General features: G+C 43.5%; 1 protein-coding gene and 1 pseudogene across 12 annotated transcripts in view; both read left to right on the top strand.

Annotated features, from left to right (window-relative positions):
- Positions 1-18,610, top strand: part of ADAMTS16 (ADAM metallopeptidase with thrombospondin type 1 motif 16) — a 145,647-nt gene that overhangs the window by 59,498 nt on the left and 67,539 nt on the right. For all 12 annotated transcript variants that reach the window (XR_006788494.3, XR_008505165.2, XR_006788495.3 and 9 more), the window contains 3 exons: positions 4,214-4,367; positions 13,045-13,140; positions 18,273-18,421. Coding sequence is in view for 8 of the 12 variants with exons in the window: in XM_045863764.3 (XP_045719720.1) it covers positions 4,214-4,367; positions 13,045-13,140; positions 18,273-18,421 (399 nt within the window). In the remaining 4 variants the exon portion in view is untranslated. The remainder of the gene's footprint in view (positions 1-4,213; positions 4,368-13,044; positions 13,141-18,272; positions 18,422-18,610) is intronic.
- On the top strand, positions 16,244-18,261 carry LOC123834750 (large ribosomal subunit protein eL34-like; annotated as a pseudogene).

Here is an 18,610-nt window from a genome sequence, read left to right as displayed (position 1 = left end):
ATAAGTAACTTTTAAAGATGAATCTGCTTTCTTTTATTAGCAGTCTCGCATTTGGTACCTGGAAAAAATATATTTGAAAAAAGGAACTCAGGGGCGCCTAGGTGGCTCAGTCATTGAGCGTCTGCCTTCGGCTCAGGTCATGATCCCAGGGTCCTGGGATCGAGCCCCGCATCGGGCTCCCTGCCCTGTGGGAAGCCTGCTTCTCCCTCTCCCACTCCCCCTGCTTATGTTCCCTCTCTTGCTGTGTCTCTGTCAAATAAATAAAATCTATAAAAAAAAAAAAAAAAAAGGAACTCAGTCAGTCTGAAGTTGTCAGCACAATGTTTCTCCATAGTTGGTAGTCAAGAAGGACAGATACGTGTTTGGAGTAAATTCATCAACCTACTCAGTGAAGTCATGTGTCATTTCCCAGGACCAGACACAGACCTCATCCCATTTACTCATGTCTGTGTCCAGGAGGCTTAGGACTAAGGAAATTTTAACTCATTATTTTAATTTAATGACAACAGGGACTCGTCTTCAATTTACTTTTTAAAAATTTGAATCATGGTATTCACAGACCAGTGAATGTGCCTTCCCTCTGACCCCATGGATCTATGTCAGTCCATGGGAAAAGGGACCATCTCTGGGAGCCAGGAGTTTGAGGAGTGCGTGGATCCCCTGCCACACCCATACCTCCCTCTGTCAATGAGAAAATCTGATTTGACCTGAGAGCCCATTAAGAATGTTTTGGGGTATAATGGAAAGAACAAATTTCAGTTCATTCATACACACATATACATAATGAATATTTTTCAGCCATGAGAAAGAAGGAAACCCTGCCATTTTTGGCGGTACGGATGGACCTGGAGGGCATTATGCTAAGAGAGATAAGTCAGAGAAAGACAAACTGTATGATCCCACTTATATGTGGAATCTAAAAATTTAAGCTCGTAGCAACAAAGAGTTACCGGGGTGGGGTTGGGAGCGCTGGTCAAGGTGGTCACACATACAAACTTGTAGTTCTAAAATAAGTAGGTTCTGGGGGCTCTCATGTACAGCATGGTGACTATGAACAATGCTGTATTCTGTGTTTGAAAGTTGCTAAGAGAGTAGATCTCAGAAGTTCTCGTGGAGCACCTTGGAGACTCAGTCCGTTAAGCATCCGACTCTTGATCTCGTCTCAGGTCTCGACATCAGGGCTGTGAGTTCAAGCCTCATGGTAGACTCCGCACCCAGTGTGGAGCCTACTTAAAAAAAAAAAAGTTCTCATGATACAACATTCACAAATCTAAGGATGTGAGATAATGAATGTGTTAACTAACCTTTATAAAAAGCTACAGAGCACAGTGAACAGCCCAGAACCCCGTACTCACTCTCATCATCATCTCCTTCCTCGCCAGAGATGACCTTGTTCCTGATACAGGCCACCATAGACTAGTTTTGCCTGTTTCTGAACTTGCTATGAACAGAGTCATGAGCTACATACTACTCTGTATCTGGGATCTTTGGCTAAATATAACAAGTATGAGATTCATCCTTGTTGCTACATAAAAATATAGCATCATTTATTTATTTTTAATTGCATGAATATGCTACAGCTTACGAATCCATTCTGTTGGTGAGAGGCATTTGAGATTCCAATTTGGGGCTATTTAAGAAATGATACTCTGCATATTCTTTTGTTTTACATATATGTCTCTGATTATTTGTAGGACTGGAAGTCTAGGGTCATGAATACACAGTCTGCAGTGTCAGGAGACACCCCGACAGCTTCCTGAGTGGTTGTGCAAAGTCACATGCCCACAGTTATGAGCATTCACAGGGTGCTGAACCCTTGCCAACACTTGGTCTTGTCGGTCTTTTCCACTTTAGCCATTTCGCTGGGTGTCTAGTGACATACCGAAGTGGCCATTAAAGAGAACGAGTGTGTTTTTACATGTTTAATGGTCATTTGAATAATCTTGAGTGAAGTGCCTGTTCAGATCTCTCGTGAACTTTTAAAAATTAGGCTTTTTTTATTTTTTCTTGTCTCTTGATCAGAGTACCTTATATATTCGGAATACTTTGTTCATTATGTAAAATACATATTATGTGAGTATCTTCTGTCACTCTATGACTTGGTATCTCCACTGTTAATGGTGTCGTTTGGTTAACAGAAGTTTTCCTTTTTGTAACAGGGTCTAAATTAATCCATACTTTTCCTTTGGAGTTAGTACTTTTTGTGGGCTGCTAGAATAAATAAATCTCTACTTACCCCAGAGTCACAAATATATTCTTCCACACGATCTCCTACAAGCTTTATTGTTTTGCTTATCACATGTAGGCAACCTGACTTTCGTCTGGGGCATGCCACAGGGTCAAAACACGATTTGTCCACGTGGATACTATGGTGGATTGTTTGTGCAGTGGCTTTTCCTTTCAACATCCATGCCATGGGGTTTTCTCACACCTGCCCCATTGGCTTTGCGCTTGGCCATGACACCTGCTGAGGCCGAGGGAGAAAGAGCAGATGGGCTCCAGCAGGAGCCTAATCAGGAGCACAAGGGTGAGATCCACATGGGGAGTTGCTTTTCTTCAAAGGTGAAGCTAATCGGAGCCGACCTGCACATCCCAGCAGTGATATGTGTGTTCCTGCACCTCCTGGCAGGCTCCCAGCTTCTTCCAGGCTCCCAGTCTGTGCACTGCATTTTTCATGGCCAGGTGGGTACCTTGTCCTCATGCCCTGTGCTTAGACATTTACGCAATCTATAAAAATTCCTGAACCCGTGATACTGTTTTAATTGTTAGTCCCGTGCTGGGGCCAGTCAGTTTGGCTGACTTTTCCTGGTTTCCTGTCCAGAGGACGGGGATCATATTGCCACCCTGACGTAGCCTCAGGGACATAATGGGGAACACCGAACTCGTATGTATAAATCATTTAAGATCCATCAGAGAAAGGTTCTATGGAATTCCAAAATTGCCAAGTCACACCTGTCTTGAAGTGCTAATTATGCTTTTAATTGTTTTTCTTTACTTAAAAATATCCCTTTGCAGTATGATCCTAGTGACCGTGATAGACAGGTCATTTGTTGAATGCTCACAGTGAGTCGGCCACTGCTCTTAACACTGTCCCATCATTTGGTTTAATCTATACTTCCCAGTGTGCTCTGAAAGGGCTTCTGATTTCCTCTTATGTAGGACTGATGTCTCCTCCACAGTAGCTGGGGCCACCCTCGTGTTTCGTGGGTGACTGTGAATTGAAGGCATGCAGGAGTGGACTTGAAGGCAGTGGAATTTGAGACTGGGGTGGAGACTGAGGCCAGAAAGTTCCCAGTCGAGGTGGGCAGCCACGCAAAGAAAAGTGTAGGGATCCACGGGCAGGTCTGCCATCGTTCAATATATTGGGAACATAGAAGGGATTTTTTTTTTGGCTTATTAAAATTGGCAAGCAAGATTTAGTTGCTACATGCCAACGCTGTTCGCCCTCCCTCCGAATGCAAAAATTATAACTATGCCTGTCCCTGCTAGGGAAGGGAATACCATGTTCGTGGAGGAAGGAATCATTAGTTGGTCTTTAGCCATCTGCTAGTGAACTTAAGCAGAGTTAATTTCTTTCTTGACTTTGGGATCTAGTCAGAAATTAGCTTGAGCGTAGAGCATTGCTGGTAGAAATTGTTGCTGTGTTCCATGGGGAACCTCTGGAGGTTGTGAGCTTGTGTGCAGGTGGCCCCTGGCCCAGGGAAGGAAAGGAGGGAGGGGGGAAGAGGAGAGTGGATGTGGGGAGGAAGGGAGGTAAGGACGGAGTGGGGGGAAAGAAAGAAAGAAAATTCTTGTCTTTGAAATAGGTGGATTTTGCTAGCCTTCCACAATGCCCAGTTCCATCTTTTGATCACTCATGGCCAGAAGTGTACATAAAAGTGTCTGCAGTTGGCACTTCTCACACTGAACATCTTGTGCTATTCCGTCTCACTTTTCCCCATGATAAGATTGAGGAATCTAATGAAGAACAAATTGTCTTCCTGGAAAAGATGAAATGCAGTAGGAGCAGTTTCAAGATATGTGGCCCCTGTATTTAAATAGAATGGAGATAAATGTCACATGGGCCCGCAGGAGAGGAGAATGCCCCCCCCCCCCCCCACCTCGCTGCACAGGGAATGTTGTCAGATTGCAGGAGAAGAGCCCGGCCTCGCGGAAGGTGCATCTCCGGTAAGTGTTGCAGAATCGCTAGCCCCCCATGCCCTGTGCGTTTCAGCACCGCCCAAGCGCTGTGCCTCGCGGATCAGCCGAAGCCTGTGAAGGAGTACAAGTACCCCGAGAAGTTGCCGGGAGAGTTATATGATGCCAACACTCAGTGCAAGTGGCAGTTTGGAGAGAAAGCCAAGCTCTGCATGCTGGATTTTAAAAAGGCAAGTGATTATTGGCAAATGCTCAGTGCAATATGATTCATAAAACTGTTTTATTCCGTGTAACGGACATTGATGTATTCTGCATTTATTGGGTACCTACCAAATGTCAAATCCTGTGAGTTAGAGCTGGTCTTAGATAACAGGAAACATATGTTCTCCTGGCAAAGAAGAAGCTGGTGGATCCTGGTGTGGGTATCGCTTTTCATCGGAGAACTGAGTTGGCCTGTTAGGTCAGCTCTTGTTTCTGATTTATCACGTGGGAGCTCAGCAATAACCTCTGGTTGGTGTGAGTTGGCAAATTAATGCTCTGCATTTTTTTCAAATGCTCTTAAGAAAATAGTTCCTCCCTGCTTTACCTTCCTCAGATATAAGCAGAATTTACCATGGAGCAACAACCTGTCTAGAGCTTCTGATTATTAAATTCCCCAAGGACAACCTTTCTAGAGAAGTTTCTCGTAGAAGGTGTGATGTGCGCCGCTGAGCCCGGGGACATGACTGGCGTGGCTTCCTGTCATAAATTCTGCGTGTGACATGGAGACGTGCGCCCATGTTGGACGGGCAGGTCGGGATCTGGGAACTTGCTGTACTGAACCACAAGGAAAGCTACCCATAAATTAAATGAAAGTACCTATTCCTGAGATTTCTTTTATTCTAGTTTATAACGAAATCAAGAGGAAAATAGACAAAAATATGATCCTCTAGAAAGCTCCAACATTTCATAATGTACTGGGAATATTCCCAATTTAAATCTAACGTGATAATCTCTTTTCTTCTAAACTCAAGGAGATTTCCCCGTAAGGTCAGTTACAACCGTGTTCCAGGACTGGATCCTCATCTCCCGAGCTGGGTAATGTCAGCTCGGGACAAGAGCAATGAATCAGTTACCATCAGCCTGTGTCCCTAATGTTGTCTTTTCCACGTGAAATCCCTAGGAAGTTTTTGAGTGTGTTACTCTTATGTCTGTTAAGGACAGGAGCATAGGCCTAATTCTTTTTTTTTTCAAAGATGGGATTTTCTATAGCAAAGCTCAGGTTTCCACATTCTTTTGTTCTGTGTGACCATGGACTGTATCATCCATGGTACTCTGGCGCCATTTGGAAAATACAAGAAGTAAGAAGCTAAATCTTTTATTACTCATCTTTTATTACTGAGGGAATATTTATATGCAGTGAAATGGATTCGTTTTAGGTGTACTGTTGGAATTTTAACAACTGTGTTTACCCGTGTTACCAGCATGCTGATCAAAACATGGCTTACTTCCATAAAGCCAAAAAGTTCCCTTATGCCCTCTTCCATTCAGCCCCTTCCCCACCCAGGTAAGCAAACTCTGTTCTGATTACTATCACCATAGATACAGTTTGCTTATTCTGGAACTTTGTAAATGCCAAGTAAAGTATTTGCAATGACAGGGGGAACTAGAGAGGATAATGCTAAGTGAAGTAAGTCAGTCAGAGAAAGACAAATACCCTATGATTTCACTCATATGTGGAATATAAGAAACAAAACAAATAAAGGAAAAAAGAGACAAAGCAAGAAACAGACTCTTAACTATGGAGAACAAACAGGGTTACCAGAGGGGACGTGGGTGGGGGGATCAGGGAAACGGGATGGGGATTACGGGCACACTTGTTGTGATGAGCACTGAGTCACATGGAGACTTGTCGAGCACTTGTACATCTGAAACTAATAGAACACTGTATCTTAAGTATACTGCAATTAAAACTTAATTAAAAAAAACAAATATGATGTTAGTTGTTGGTTTTACATAGTCACCCTTTATCAAACTGATAAGTTCCTTTCTGGTCCTAAGTTGTTGAGAGATTTTATCACAAAAGTGTGTTGACTTTTGTGAAATGCTTTTTCTCCTTCTGGGGATGTACTTATACTGTTTTTCTTCTCTATGATGTGAATGCGGAGAATTGTGTTGATAGGTTTTAAATTTAGTTTCCCATTGGTCACACTTCTTTTTTATTTCTTTATTTCCTTTTGCATTAAACTTCTTTCTAACAATCCTGTTTTTTTGCCTCAATTTACATTTTAGCTATACTTCCGTATACTGATTTTTAGTGGTTGTTCCAGAGATTATAGCTACATCTCTAATTTACAGTCGATTTTGATTTAACATTGTGCCGCTCTATGCAAAATGCAAGATCCTTAAAACAAGTAAGCCCATGTGACTCCCTCGCTGTACTGTCCTCATCATGTATTTTACTTCTGTGCATGTTATAAGCAACATGACACGATGTTAAAATGTTTGCTTTAACATAGGGAGTTGCTTTTAAATAAAATAATGTTACCTTTTATATTCACCCACAAATGCACCATGTAGTACTTACACTTTCTTATGGATCAACTCCAAATTGTATCATTTGCTCTGGTCTGAAGATCTTTCTTTAGCGTTCTCTATAGCCTGCATCTGCTGGGCATAGGGTAGGTCAGGTTTTCTTTATCTGAAAATGTCATTAAATTCAACCTCTGTTTTGAAGAATCGTTTTCCTGAATATAGAGTTCTAAACAGTTTTTTCTTTATTTTTTTTCCTATACACATTTTGAAGTTTTAATTCCATTTTCTCCTGGACTCGGTTGTTTCTGATAAAAAGCCGATCATCATCTTTATCTCCTGGCATACCTAATCATTCATTTAGACAATTCAGCAAACTCTACATTTAGGTTAGTTTAAGTTTTGTTTCCAGAAATACAATCTGATTCTTTATACTCTCTATTCTCTACTGAAATTTCCCATCTTTTCTCACTCATTCTGTCCACTTTTTCCTTTATAGCCTTGAGTATATTTGTAACATGTTATAATAGAGTATCACTTTATGTTATATAAATTTGTATTGTATTATTATAATAGGTGGATCCCTTCATCCTTTGAGGCTTTGTTTGGTTCTTCCTTAGGGCTCTTCTCTTTCAGTTTTTCCTTAGCCAGAGGCACAACCTGGGCTCTTGGCTGGGAGCGTGGACTTTGGGCTCTCCACTGAGGTCTCTCCCTCACGTGTGGGCCCAAACTCCGGTGTCTCCCAGCATGGTGTGGCCTCTGTCGTCCAGCCGGTCAGCGTGCAGCCCACAGCTACTGCCCTGATCTAGGCCACATGAGGTGTCCACTAGTTCATCAACCATTCACCCCACAGATAAGCAAGGGCCCGCAGGAAATCCTCAGGCAGGCATCTGGGGCCCCTTACTTAATGTGACTTTTTACTTTCTGGTCCCACAGAGTCCCACAGGTTCTAGCTACTTCTGTAGGCCCCAACTCTGATCTCTGCATCCCCCACGCAGGGAGATTGTCATTGTCTGCCTGGGACCCACCTGGCTGCACCGTGTCAGGCAAGTGTTCCAGGCAGATTGATGGAGCAAAGGTGACACTCACCTTACGGATTTCCTTCTCTCCAGGGACACATACTGTGCTTCCAGTTGCAAAGTCTAAAACAACTGGCCCATATATTTTGTCCAGTTTCATATAGTTTTTGTATGCAGAAAAGTAAGCCTGCTACCAGTTCCTTTATCAAGGACAGTAGAGGAAATATCTCTTCAGTTAAAAAAAAAAATTACATCCTTTACAATCAATTATGTCACCTCATTCCCTATGATGTGAAATTGTTCTTCAACATAAATAAACTTGATGGATTTTCTAAGTTAATACCATTTGTGTGGCCAGAATCTCTAGGGTCCTGAATCTCAAATTTAGATACGGTGGGCAGTTAGGTTATTTTCCATGTGAATTAAAGCATCTCAGAACATTTTCAGTTCTAAAATTCTATTTTTTCAATGAACTCCTTCTGAAGTTTTATGAAAATAGGTCTGTTTTGTTAGGTTGAAGTATAAAGATCCAAAAGTTTGCTGATGGGAGAATTTAAATTAGTAACAAGCAGGGCACCCTGTGATTCAGTCAATTAAAGCATCTGCCTTCAGCCCAGGTCACGATCTCAGGGTCCTGGGATCGAGTCCCACATCAGGCTCCCTGCTCAGCGGGGAGTCTGCTTCTCCCTCTGTCCCTCCCCATAGCTCATGCTCTCTATCTCTCTCTCTCTCAAATAAATAACATCTTCGAAAAACAAATAAATAAATAACAAGCGAATTACCTAAACCAGCAATTAGCACCTAAGGACTCCTCAGTGAACATTTGCTGAGCAGGTGATAGATGGGTGAATGCTATTTTGGAAAGGGACTCTTGGTTTTGAAAAGTTAATAGATAATGCAAATTCATATGCGTCTGTCTCTTGGACAAATAGATGTGTATTTGGTGTACGTGTGTTTACATACTTATGTATAAATTTACGCAGCTATATGGCCACAGCTTCCTCTGTCCTCCGATGCCTTGTAGAGTGATCATTGGAACTAGTGATAAAGTACCCCATACTTGAAAGACAAATAATTGCGATAAATTAGAGATCCCATTATAACATAATTTGTGATGGCATTTTCAGTTGGTATTTTTGGTGAGTCTAATATCGACAGTATGAGAAAATGGATCCAGGGACAGTGCACTCACAGTGGGGAAATCTCCCAATAAATTCCCAACACAGACATTGGAAAATGTTGGTTTTATTTGGGGTGTTAGGTTGTGGTGCTTAACTCAACCAAGTCAGTATGGCTGAAATTGGTCTTCGTGAGTATAGCTCTTAAATTATAACATAGACTCACAAGTGAGCACCTTCATTAAAGATTGGATTCCTTCGCTGCAAAGATGAAAAAAAGCATGGGCTGTCCATGTGGACTTAGCTTTTTTCTTCCAAAGTATTAGTTATTACAAACATTGCATCTTCATCTAGTGCCTGTTCTGCTTCATCAGCATCATCCAGGGCTTGGCAGCCTGACCCTGCAGTCTGAGATGCGTGGCTCCCAGAATTACTTTGAAATTTGATCACCTTAGTGTCCTGGGCACTGTTGTGAAATTGGGAGCTTCCCCCCACACCAGCATGTCTTACATTCCAGCTCCTTGGCCCTAGACGTATGATTTAATAGGGTCTTTGTTCCAAGGGGACCCTGAAATTTAATTAAGAATATAATGACATACAACAATAATGCTTAACTTAATACAATCATTGCACATTATTGTCTAGAATTAGTAGTTCAAAGTATGATAAGAAAGGATAAAACTGGTTTTTGGTTGTTCGGTCGTTTCATGGTCATTTTATTATCTAATTCTTTGAGGAACTAGATTTTTTATTTGTTTTCCAGGGTAGAGTGTCACGTTTTTGTGAAATGTCAGTTATATCTGTAGAGTACCAAGGTCTCAAGTACTTTTCGCTATGTTGAATAACAGTAGCATGGATTGTATGGCATTTCAAGGCTGTTCTAACTCTTGTCATTTGTTTCTGTCTGGAGAATTGCACTGAGGACTGAGCAGATCCCAGGATGGGCTGAAATACATGGGGGGCACAAGCCAGACGCAGACTGGGTTAGTGGGTCACCTGCTTGGGGGCAAGCTACCACCTGCCTCCTATACTTCAGAGCTTTGTCCTTAGTGAAGGTAAAAACCATCACCTTTAACAGTATCTTCCATTCGTATTTCTTTATTCTGCAAAATGTTCCAGAAAACTACAATGTAAGAATATTATGAAAATACTTTAGGGGCACCCGGGCTCAGAGTTCAGTGGGGAGTCTGCTTGGGATTCTCTCTCCCTCTCCCTCTTCCCCTCCTGCTCATGCTCTCTCTCTCTCTCTGAAATAAATAAATTTTTAAAAAGAAAAAAAAGAAAATACTTGAAATATTAAGGTCTAGGGCGCCTGGGTGGCTCAGTTGGTTGAGCGACTGCCTTCGGCTCAGGTCATGATCCTGGAGTCCCAGGATCGAGTCCCACATCGGGCTCCCTGCTCGGCAGGGAGTCTGCTTCTCCCTCTGGCCCTCCCCCCCTCTCATGTGCTCTCTCTCTCTCTCTCTCAAATAAATAAATAAAATCTTTAAAAAAAAAATTAAAAAAAAGAAATATTAAGGTCTAGATCTATATTTTCACACATAAGGTGGCCCGCCTATGTCATCTTAGATGTTCTAATGCTAACATTTGCTTACCATTATTGGTTTTTTACACGAAAAATGTTCCCACTCATTCTGTTCAAGGTTTTCATGAGAACAAACTAATAGGTGTTTGACTCACTCAGAAAACATGTATCGAAAGCCAGCTAGGTACCGAGCACCGTGCCAGAGATCTATGACAAATACAAAAAAATAATTTCACATTTTAAAACACCATTTATTTTGTATCGTCTTGGATAATCTTTGAAACTGTCCCATGAATTGGTACCACCGACTCCCTGAGGCCATAGCCATGAAGCAGCGGAGAGCTGCATTTGGGCTGGAATCACCTCCACGCCCTTGGAGTGGGGAAGGAAGTGCATGCTGGCCCCATGCCTCTCAGGTACTAGGCCTGAGTTGGGCACGTTACCTGCAAACACCTCATTTAGCTCCCAGGCCAAGTCAAATAAGCAGGTGTTGCCATCCTCATGCATACAAGGAGGACACCGGGCTCTGCCCCCAGATCTGCCTTCCAATCCACGCCAGATAGGCCTGCCTCCTCGGAAGCCCAGTCCCTCTACTGGACCACTGTGTCCGTCTCCGGCTGGCCTGACCACGGGCGGCCACCTCTTTCACACCCACCCATTCATCCATTCATCCATCATGCCTTGATTTGTTGATGTGTGCACACTCAGCCTCCTGAATTAGTAGGTCTCCATAGGCCAGCCAGGCAGCTGCTCTCTGTGGGCCACCACCCGAGGGCAGGTAGGCCAACCTGCACTGCTGAACAGATGCTGGTTCTGATCCGCCACAGTTCCACCCAGACACTGAGCCTGGGTCCATGAGCTCCGATTTCAAGGAAGCTTTATTTATATCCTGGTATTCGATCAAGTTGTCACCCTGCAAACAAACGGAGCTTTCCAGTTGTCTCTTTGGAGAGTTACAGACACTCAGGCCCCTGCTTTTATGGATTCCTTGAGGTCTTATGGCTCTGGTCCTTACACGCTGTTCTGGCCAAGAACAGAGGCCCCAGCTCAGCGTGCCAATTCATGTCATGAGAGGCCAGGGGAACACTAACCAGCAGTGTGACACATTGCCCCGGTAACGCTTAGTGAACTTGGAGGGCTCACAGGGAAATAAATTTAACATTACAGCAATTGTAACCATAGGAGGTTATTTTAATACTTGAAAATAAATGCAATTGATACCCAAATTAAAACACTGAAAGTTTACTTCTTACCATTCCAAGTTCCCAAAAGCTGATTTATTAGTGAGAGAGATACAGGCAGAAAATACATGTATGCCCTCAGTTTCTAAATATGTAATAATTAAGCTTAGGGAGGAGATTTGAGAATAGTTTGATGAAAGTAAAATTAATATTGATTATTAGCAATAAAACCCTTCAAAAGATCACTCACACAATGTAGAACAGCTCTGTGTGGGCTCATCTTTCAACACGATGAAACGGGGTGGAAGCATAAAGGGAATGAAATGCCATCTTTGAGGCAAAACTATGCCGACTTTTGGCCGTGTTGCATTTCCTTTATGATAAAGATCACCCAGTAGATACAGCCAGTAAATATCTTGGGAAATAATGCAGCGCCGGTTCAAATATTCAGAACACTTGTGCAGATAATTTAAGAAATGTTTTCCTCCTGTGCAGTCAAAGCTACCACAGGCATTCCTGAAGTTTCCATCATGTTCTGAGTCCTACCGCTTGCCCTTCACTAAGACATTCCTTTGGGCTCATAAGGTTATGAAAGGAAAACTCATTCCTTGCACTTGGAGAGACTTTCATGGTGTAGAACTCTCAAGATCTTGTTTCATTTTACTGCCCTGGCAGCCGTGTGGGTCTTCCCTTGCTCTGCACACACACTTTTTCCTTCACATCTTCCTTCCTTTGCACAAACGCTTTGTTCTTTGTCCCTTGAATGCCATCCCCTGTCCCTCCAGTAAACCACTCAAGCTCGGGAGTTGGCTCAGCTATCTCATGTTCCCATGAGTCCTTCTCTAAGTGTCCCTGCCTTGCCCTTCTGACAAACTCACCCTGCACTGTGCTCTCCCCCCTGGGAGCATCTCTTCCCACATGCCTCATATGGTGACATATAGGAAATTTACCCACCCCCGCCTTAGATGATACTCCAGAGGGTAGGTCTGGGATGTATTCCTCATGGAACCTCATGGAACCTCCCTCCCTCCTAGCAAGGCAACTGGCATATTCCAGGTCTTCATCAAAGGTTGGGGATGGTGGGTGAGTAGGTGGGTGGATAGACAGACATACAGATGGATGGATGGATGAAAGGATGGACAAGCCAGAAAGTTTCATAATCATCTTTAATCTGGAAATGAGCATTCACACTTGGAGAGCTTAGTGAATGGTTGGGTCAAGAATGAATTATAAAATGTTAGGTTTTATCCGTTTTTTTAAATTTTAATTTCTGCAGTTTTCTGCAACTTCTGAATTAAGAATATTTTACTTTTTAATTTAGAAAATATAATTTTGTTACATTTATGATAAATACATATGGATAAATAAAGTTTCAGGGATGGAATTAAGTTGGGGCAAGTCTAGAACATGAGTCTCTGGGTCTTCTGTCTATCTACTGCTAAGTAGTTATCAGCTTTTAATTTATATCAGTTCTTTTCCCTAAATTTTTCAGTGATATTTTATTATAGATTTGTGGATCACCTGTAATACTAATGACCTTTTCTCCCTGGTAGGATATCTGTAAAGCCCTGTGGTGCCACCGGATCGGAAGGAAATGTGAGACTAAGTTTATGCCCGCAGCAGAAGGCACTATTTGTGGGCTTGACATGGTAAGGAGCTAATCTTAGGTCATGAGTCATGTTCAGATGTCAGGGCCTTTCTACCCATGCATCTCCCCTCCTCCTGTGTCGGTATTCTGTCAGCCCGTGTTCCTCATTTCTATGTGCAAATTTACCCCCAGGTCAGAAGACGGTGTTTAATTTATATCAATACTGTGAATGGGGCTCCTTCCTCCTTTTGCCCCTTTCCCGATGATGTAATTGATGGGCTATCTGCAATTAGTAGATGTAGATGCCAGGCGACAGGTGGTGACTACATCCATTTAATAAGGGGAAACATGAAACTCTTGGCCGTATTTCAACCACATATAGAACCTGAGTTAAGTAGTATTATTAAAGCAGCAGAGCATCAATTTAAAGACCCTGGGCAGACCATTCTGACTTACCGTGTCTCCTGGGAAAAAGGAGAGGAGCTTTGGCAGGGAAAAGAAGTACATTAAGAAAGAAAGAAACAGCACATTTATTACTCACTGGGAGAGAATAATTTTGTTGTTGAAATTCAAAAATAAATTACCATAAAGTCCAAGAGTATTATTTTGATTCCTTTGACTCAACCTGTGATTGCATTGTTCTTTTTAAAATACAAGACCATTGAAAAAGACAGAGATATATTGGACCCAAATGAGCCCTGTACCCATTTCTGTGCCACTAGGCGTGTGACCTTTTTAGTGACACTAACGCACATGAAAGAGACACATGTGTAAATAGCACCGATCTGTTATGTGTTGATTCCAAAGCAAACGTATCACAGCCTGAGTCTATTTAAACGTAAGCACAGACAACAAGGGTTAAACATAAACAGCGCTAACTCCTGCATTCAGGTGAAAGTATTGCAACACTGACTGGGGACGTGCAGAGAGCTGCGTGCGCTTACCTGGGAAGGGCGCCCAGCAGCGACTTGTCCTGCATACGCCTCTGTGCTTTATTCGCAGTCCCCCAGAGTGTGGGGTGGATTCTTAAATCCTTCCAGAGATATAAGCAACAGTAGTTACATAACTTATAATCCCCCCCAAACTGAATAAAAATGCTTTTAGATTCTCAGAAGAGGAAAGGGACATGCGGATGCACTGCGGTGTGGAAATGCCCCTTGTCTCAGGAGGCTGGGGAAGCTGCCTGAGTACTAAGCTGCCGCTGGTCATCACTCTCTCCACATAATTGGCTAAAATTTACTCTTCAGGTGATAGTTTGCAAAAGTGTCTCCATTTCCTGAAAGATTGTCCATCCTCCCGCTGTTGCCCCTGGGTTTCAAGTCACACGGGCATGGGGTGCTTCTCCATCGCCTACTTCCTGTAGGACTGATCAGAGCAGTGACCTTCCTCAGAATAACCTATATATTCTTACATTTTATTTACCCCGAAAGCACAGTTAAATTGATGGTCATGGGTATTTTTAAATTATTCTCAGTGTATTTCCAAATATGGGCCTTTCCTTCATATAAAAAAGAAATAGTGCATGCTAAGCCAGAACGCATGCCTAAAATTACTCAGGAAAGATGTGTTCTGCCCAGGGGCTGCACGGTGGCCACGGTGGGGCAGCACTGGAGGCTCCTGTGAGAGCTCCCTTTGCTGTTAGTTGTGTGTCTTCCTGTGTTATGGGTTCTTGTGTGTCCCTGAGGTTTACTGATTTAGGCGTGTGCATTACCAGAAGTCAGTATCTCAGTGCTTACAGGATATCCCAGAGCAGGTGGTGTGTCCTGGATGACTGGCAATAACCATACTGCTTCTGTGCACTTTTCTCCTGGGTGGGGGCCTATTTCCCTCCACCCTGTACTGCCTTTGAGGCTTGTGCATGGTGGTAAATGGAACTAAATTGCATTTTGTAGTGTCAGACTCCATCCTTAGTACATCACATACTTTCAGTCCTCACAACCACCCTGTGAGGGTGAGCCCATTGCAGCCCCACTGTGTACTCAGGAACCTTCCAGGGAAAGAACACTAGGGTCCTTTGTGCTCACACCATGGGAAATCCAGGACGAGGGTTTCGTACTACAGCCTAATGCATAGGAAAGCAGATTCTAGCTCTCTAACAATCATGGGTCCCTAATGTAGTATATTAAACCACTCTCACGTTATATTTACACCTGGTGCTAGGTACTTGGTCTGTGTCATTGCATTGCATTTTGGGAACAATTCATTCTGGTAGTTTGTACCATCCCTAAGGTTCTCAGGAGGATGTGCAGGCTCAGAGCACTTGAGTAACTTGCCCCAGGCCACACAGCAGCAGAAGTAGTACAGAGGCTCCTTTCCTCCCCTCTCCCCAAGTCCACTGTTGTACTTTATCGGGGTGCTTCCTGTGTGTGCTGGGTTTTGGTGTGACATGCAGACTCTGGGGACAGCATCACAGCAGAAGCAAGCATACACAGTGCCATCTTGCTTGCTAAGGTAAAGCCTTCTCTCAAAAGCCACAGTGTCCATCAATAAATATAAAATGGTGAGAAACATGGGACGGTCCTCAGAAACTTAACTGGTGTTTCGGTGGAAATGTCATATGTCTGTTGAACACAGGCTCTTCCCCTGACCTGCTCACGGTGGGCTCCACAGGTCTGTGACCTGCGTGGACTTACACTCCAGGTCGTGTGTGTGTGTGTGAGTGCGTGTGTTTGTGCTTCTGTCGGCCCGCACCCTTGCATCCCCCCAACCTCCATGGCAGAAGGTACAGTGCTTTCTCCTCAGATTTTCAGAAAGGTTTTTTAAAATAACTTTTAAAAGGATAGTCACTTAAGGATACTCTGGTGCAGATAGCAGAAGCTGCATGGGCAAGGCTGCTCATGGCAGCAACAACTGTGACAGCTGCAGACTGGGAATCATGCAGGGGTCCAGGAAGAGAGCAAAACCCGAAATGCAGAATGAGAGACCTGTCTACACACTTCCAAGTGATGATCTCCAGACGCACTATTAGGTGGAGAAGCACATGAAAGAACATGTGTTGTGTGTGATCACTTACCAAAGACAAGGGAATACTAATCTGTATAAATACTTCCTTTCATTAAAAAATAAAGGGAATAAGCCATATATTTTTTTTTTAAAGTACTTTGTGTAATTGTAAAACAAAATTAAACCAGCTCTTCCAGGGACGGCGTCCATAGGCATTCAGAATGGTCCAGCGTTTGACCTAACATTGTAGGCTGTCCTGCAGGACAGCCTCTAACAAAACTAGGCTGTCCCGAACCCCTGGTAATAGAATCGTTTACCTTTATACCCAGAAGGTTGGGAAAGCACCAAAATCTGCACGTGGCGTCGGCCCAGGCCAACTTCGAGGAGTTCGTGCTGTAAGACCTAAAGTCCTTATGAGGTTGTCCTAAACGAAGAAACACGTCATCAGGGCCTCTGGTGGTTCCGCGTGTGCTAAGTGTGTTTGTGACAGGATCAAGCGTGTTTTCCTTACCGAGGAGCATAAAATCGTTGTGAAAGTTTTGAAGGCCCAAGTGCTGAGTCAGAAAGCTAAATAAAAAAATGAAGCTTTTTTGAGTAATAAAAAAAATCAAAAGTCTTAAAAAAAATTAAACCAAATTTTCTTAAAGTGATCCTTAAATACCAAAAGCAAAATCAATTTAACCAACTTGTTGGCTTAATCATAACCATCAAGGAAGAATTATTTCAAGTGACTTTAAAACCTGAAAACATTTTCTGAGTTTTCAACTCCTGGGTTCCTATGTTCCCATTTTCTTTCTTTGTATTAGAAAGCTCCGACCAGATCATTCTTTTAAAATGGGACAAAACAATCACAACAGACACCATCCTTATCCATCGGTGTCCCTCTGTGTCCCTCCTTGTCCCAGGGCCCTGCCCGAAGTCCCCATGAGCTGGTCCCTGCTTTGCCCAGATCCAGCTCTCTCCTTGGACTCACGAGGCCATCAGGGAGCAGACACCTTGCTGTCAGCTGCATGCCCCTCATTGAGCTGAGGGTGTCAGGGGGATTCTAGGACTTCCTTCTATCACCTGGGGTGTGGCCAGGAGGTAACAAAAGAGTGAGTTATTTATTTATTTACTTACTTACTTCTCAGAAAGAATCAAAGAATTGAATGAATGAGGCTTTAGTCCTCAGAATTACTTATGTTCCATTTTTCTTCCCTAAATGATATTAAACCATTTGTAACTGCCATTTCTGTGTGACAATGGTCAGATATCAGCAACTTGATATGTTTTCACCAAACACAACAATTAATAATGGAAGTATTATTATTTTCCTCTTGGAAAGTCCCATTTTTTCGCCCAGAACAAATCTGGTGGTCCTCATCTGGGAGACAGACACACAGGAGACCTCAGCCCATCCCCACCCCGAGCCCTCGGGCCGGGCTCTGCTGCTCCATGCAGGCCAGCAGCAAGGAACAAGCCAGTTCCTTTTCTCCTCTCAGCAGATGGCCAGAAGATCCCTGAAGTCTACACCAAACCATGGGCAGAAAACCAGCACCGCTGAACACAACGTTAGATGTTGTGTGGCCTTTACGTGTGATGGCAGCAAAGTAAACGTGGCTTTTAGCTTGAACTAACATTGATGAGTGCTCCTCTTGCGAAAGAAGAGTTGATAGAATCCCCAGCCTCGTGGGGACGGATGGAGCTCCTGTGTGGGTTGTTTAATCTCCTCGGGAAGCGGTCTGACCTCTGACACGCATCCGCTAACAACCTCCAGGCTCCAGGCTCGGAGCCCAGGTGCTTGGGAGTGAAGGCACAGAGCACTGGCCAGAAATGACAAGGTGTTGAGTCATATGGAACCTGCAGCTGGACTTTTCTACCCGAGACTCTGTCTGTTTCCAAAGAGCTCTGAAAAGCACGTTGTTCCAGAAGAGGTTGGAGTTTACTCACTGGAGAGCTCAACAATCGGGCTGAACATCCGTGCAACACCACTTAATTAAATGTGCAGAATTCCAGCAGCTCAGACGTTAGAAAATGATTCTTCTCTGGATTGTCCCTCTGTGGGCATTTATGAAATCACGTTAGGTTTGGAAAGAAAAAAGCTACATTAATTTTATTTGTATTATGTGCTACCTGAAGGTGGGATGTTGATGTCTGCCTGCCCTGCAGAGCTCTCCAGGGCTGAGCATTACGGCAGCCATGGACCCACCTGTCCATCCGTGAGTCATGTCAACCGTTCTTTCTTTCTTTTCTTTTTTTTTTAACTTTCAGTGGTGCCGTGGAGGAGAGTGTGTGAAATATGGCGACCAAGGCCCCAAGCCCACCCATGGTCATTGGTCAGACTGGTCTTCCTGGTCCCCCTGTTCCAGGACCTGCGGAGGAGGGGTCTCTCACAGAGACCGCCTGTGCACAAATCCCAAGTAAGCACGTCGGCACGTCCTCCTCATGAGCGATTTCTAGGCTGTGAACCTCCCCAACAGCCTGCGTACAGTAATATTGATCCGTACGTCACATAGTATTGTAGGAATCAGTGGGAAGGTACAACCACATGGATGGACCTGGAAGGTATTATGCTGAGCGCAGTAAGTCAGTCAGAGAAAGACAGATAA

The sequence above is a fragment of the Mirounga angustirostris genome, unplaced genomic scaffold (genome assembly GCF_029215605.1).
Source record: "Mirounga angustirostris isolate CCGP_5_RB_7025 unplaced genomic scaffold, mMirAng1.0.hap1 SCAF_7, whole genome shotgun sequence".
In the NCBI taxonomy this organism is placed as follows: Eukaryota; Metazoa; Chordata; class Mammalia; order Carnivora; family Phocidae; genus Mirounga; species Mirounga angustirostris.
Note: the sequence above shows the minus strand (reverse complement) of the source record. Positions and strands in the feature narration are given on the sequence as shown.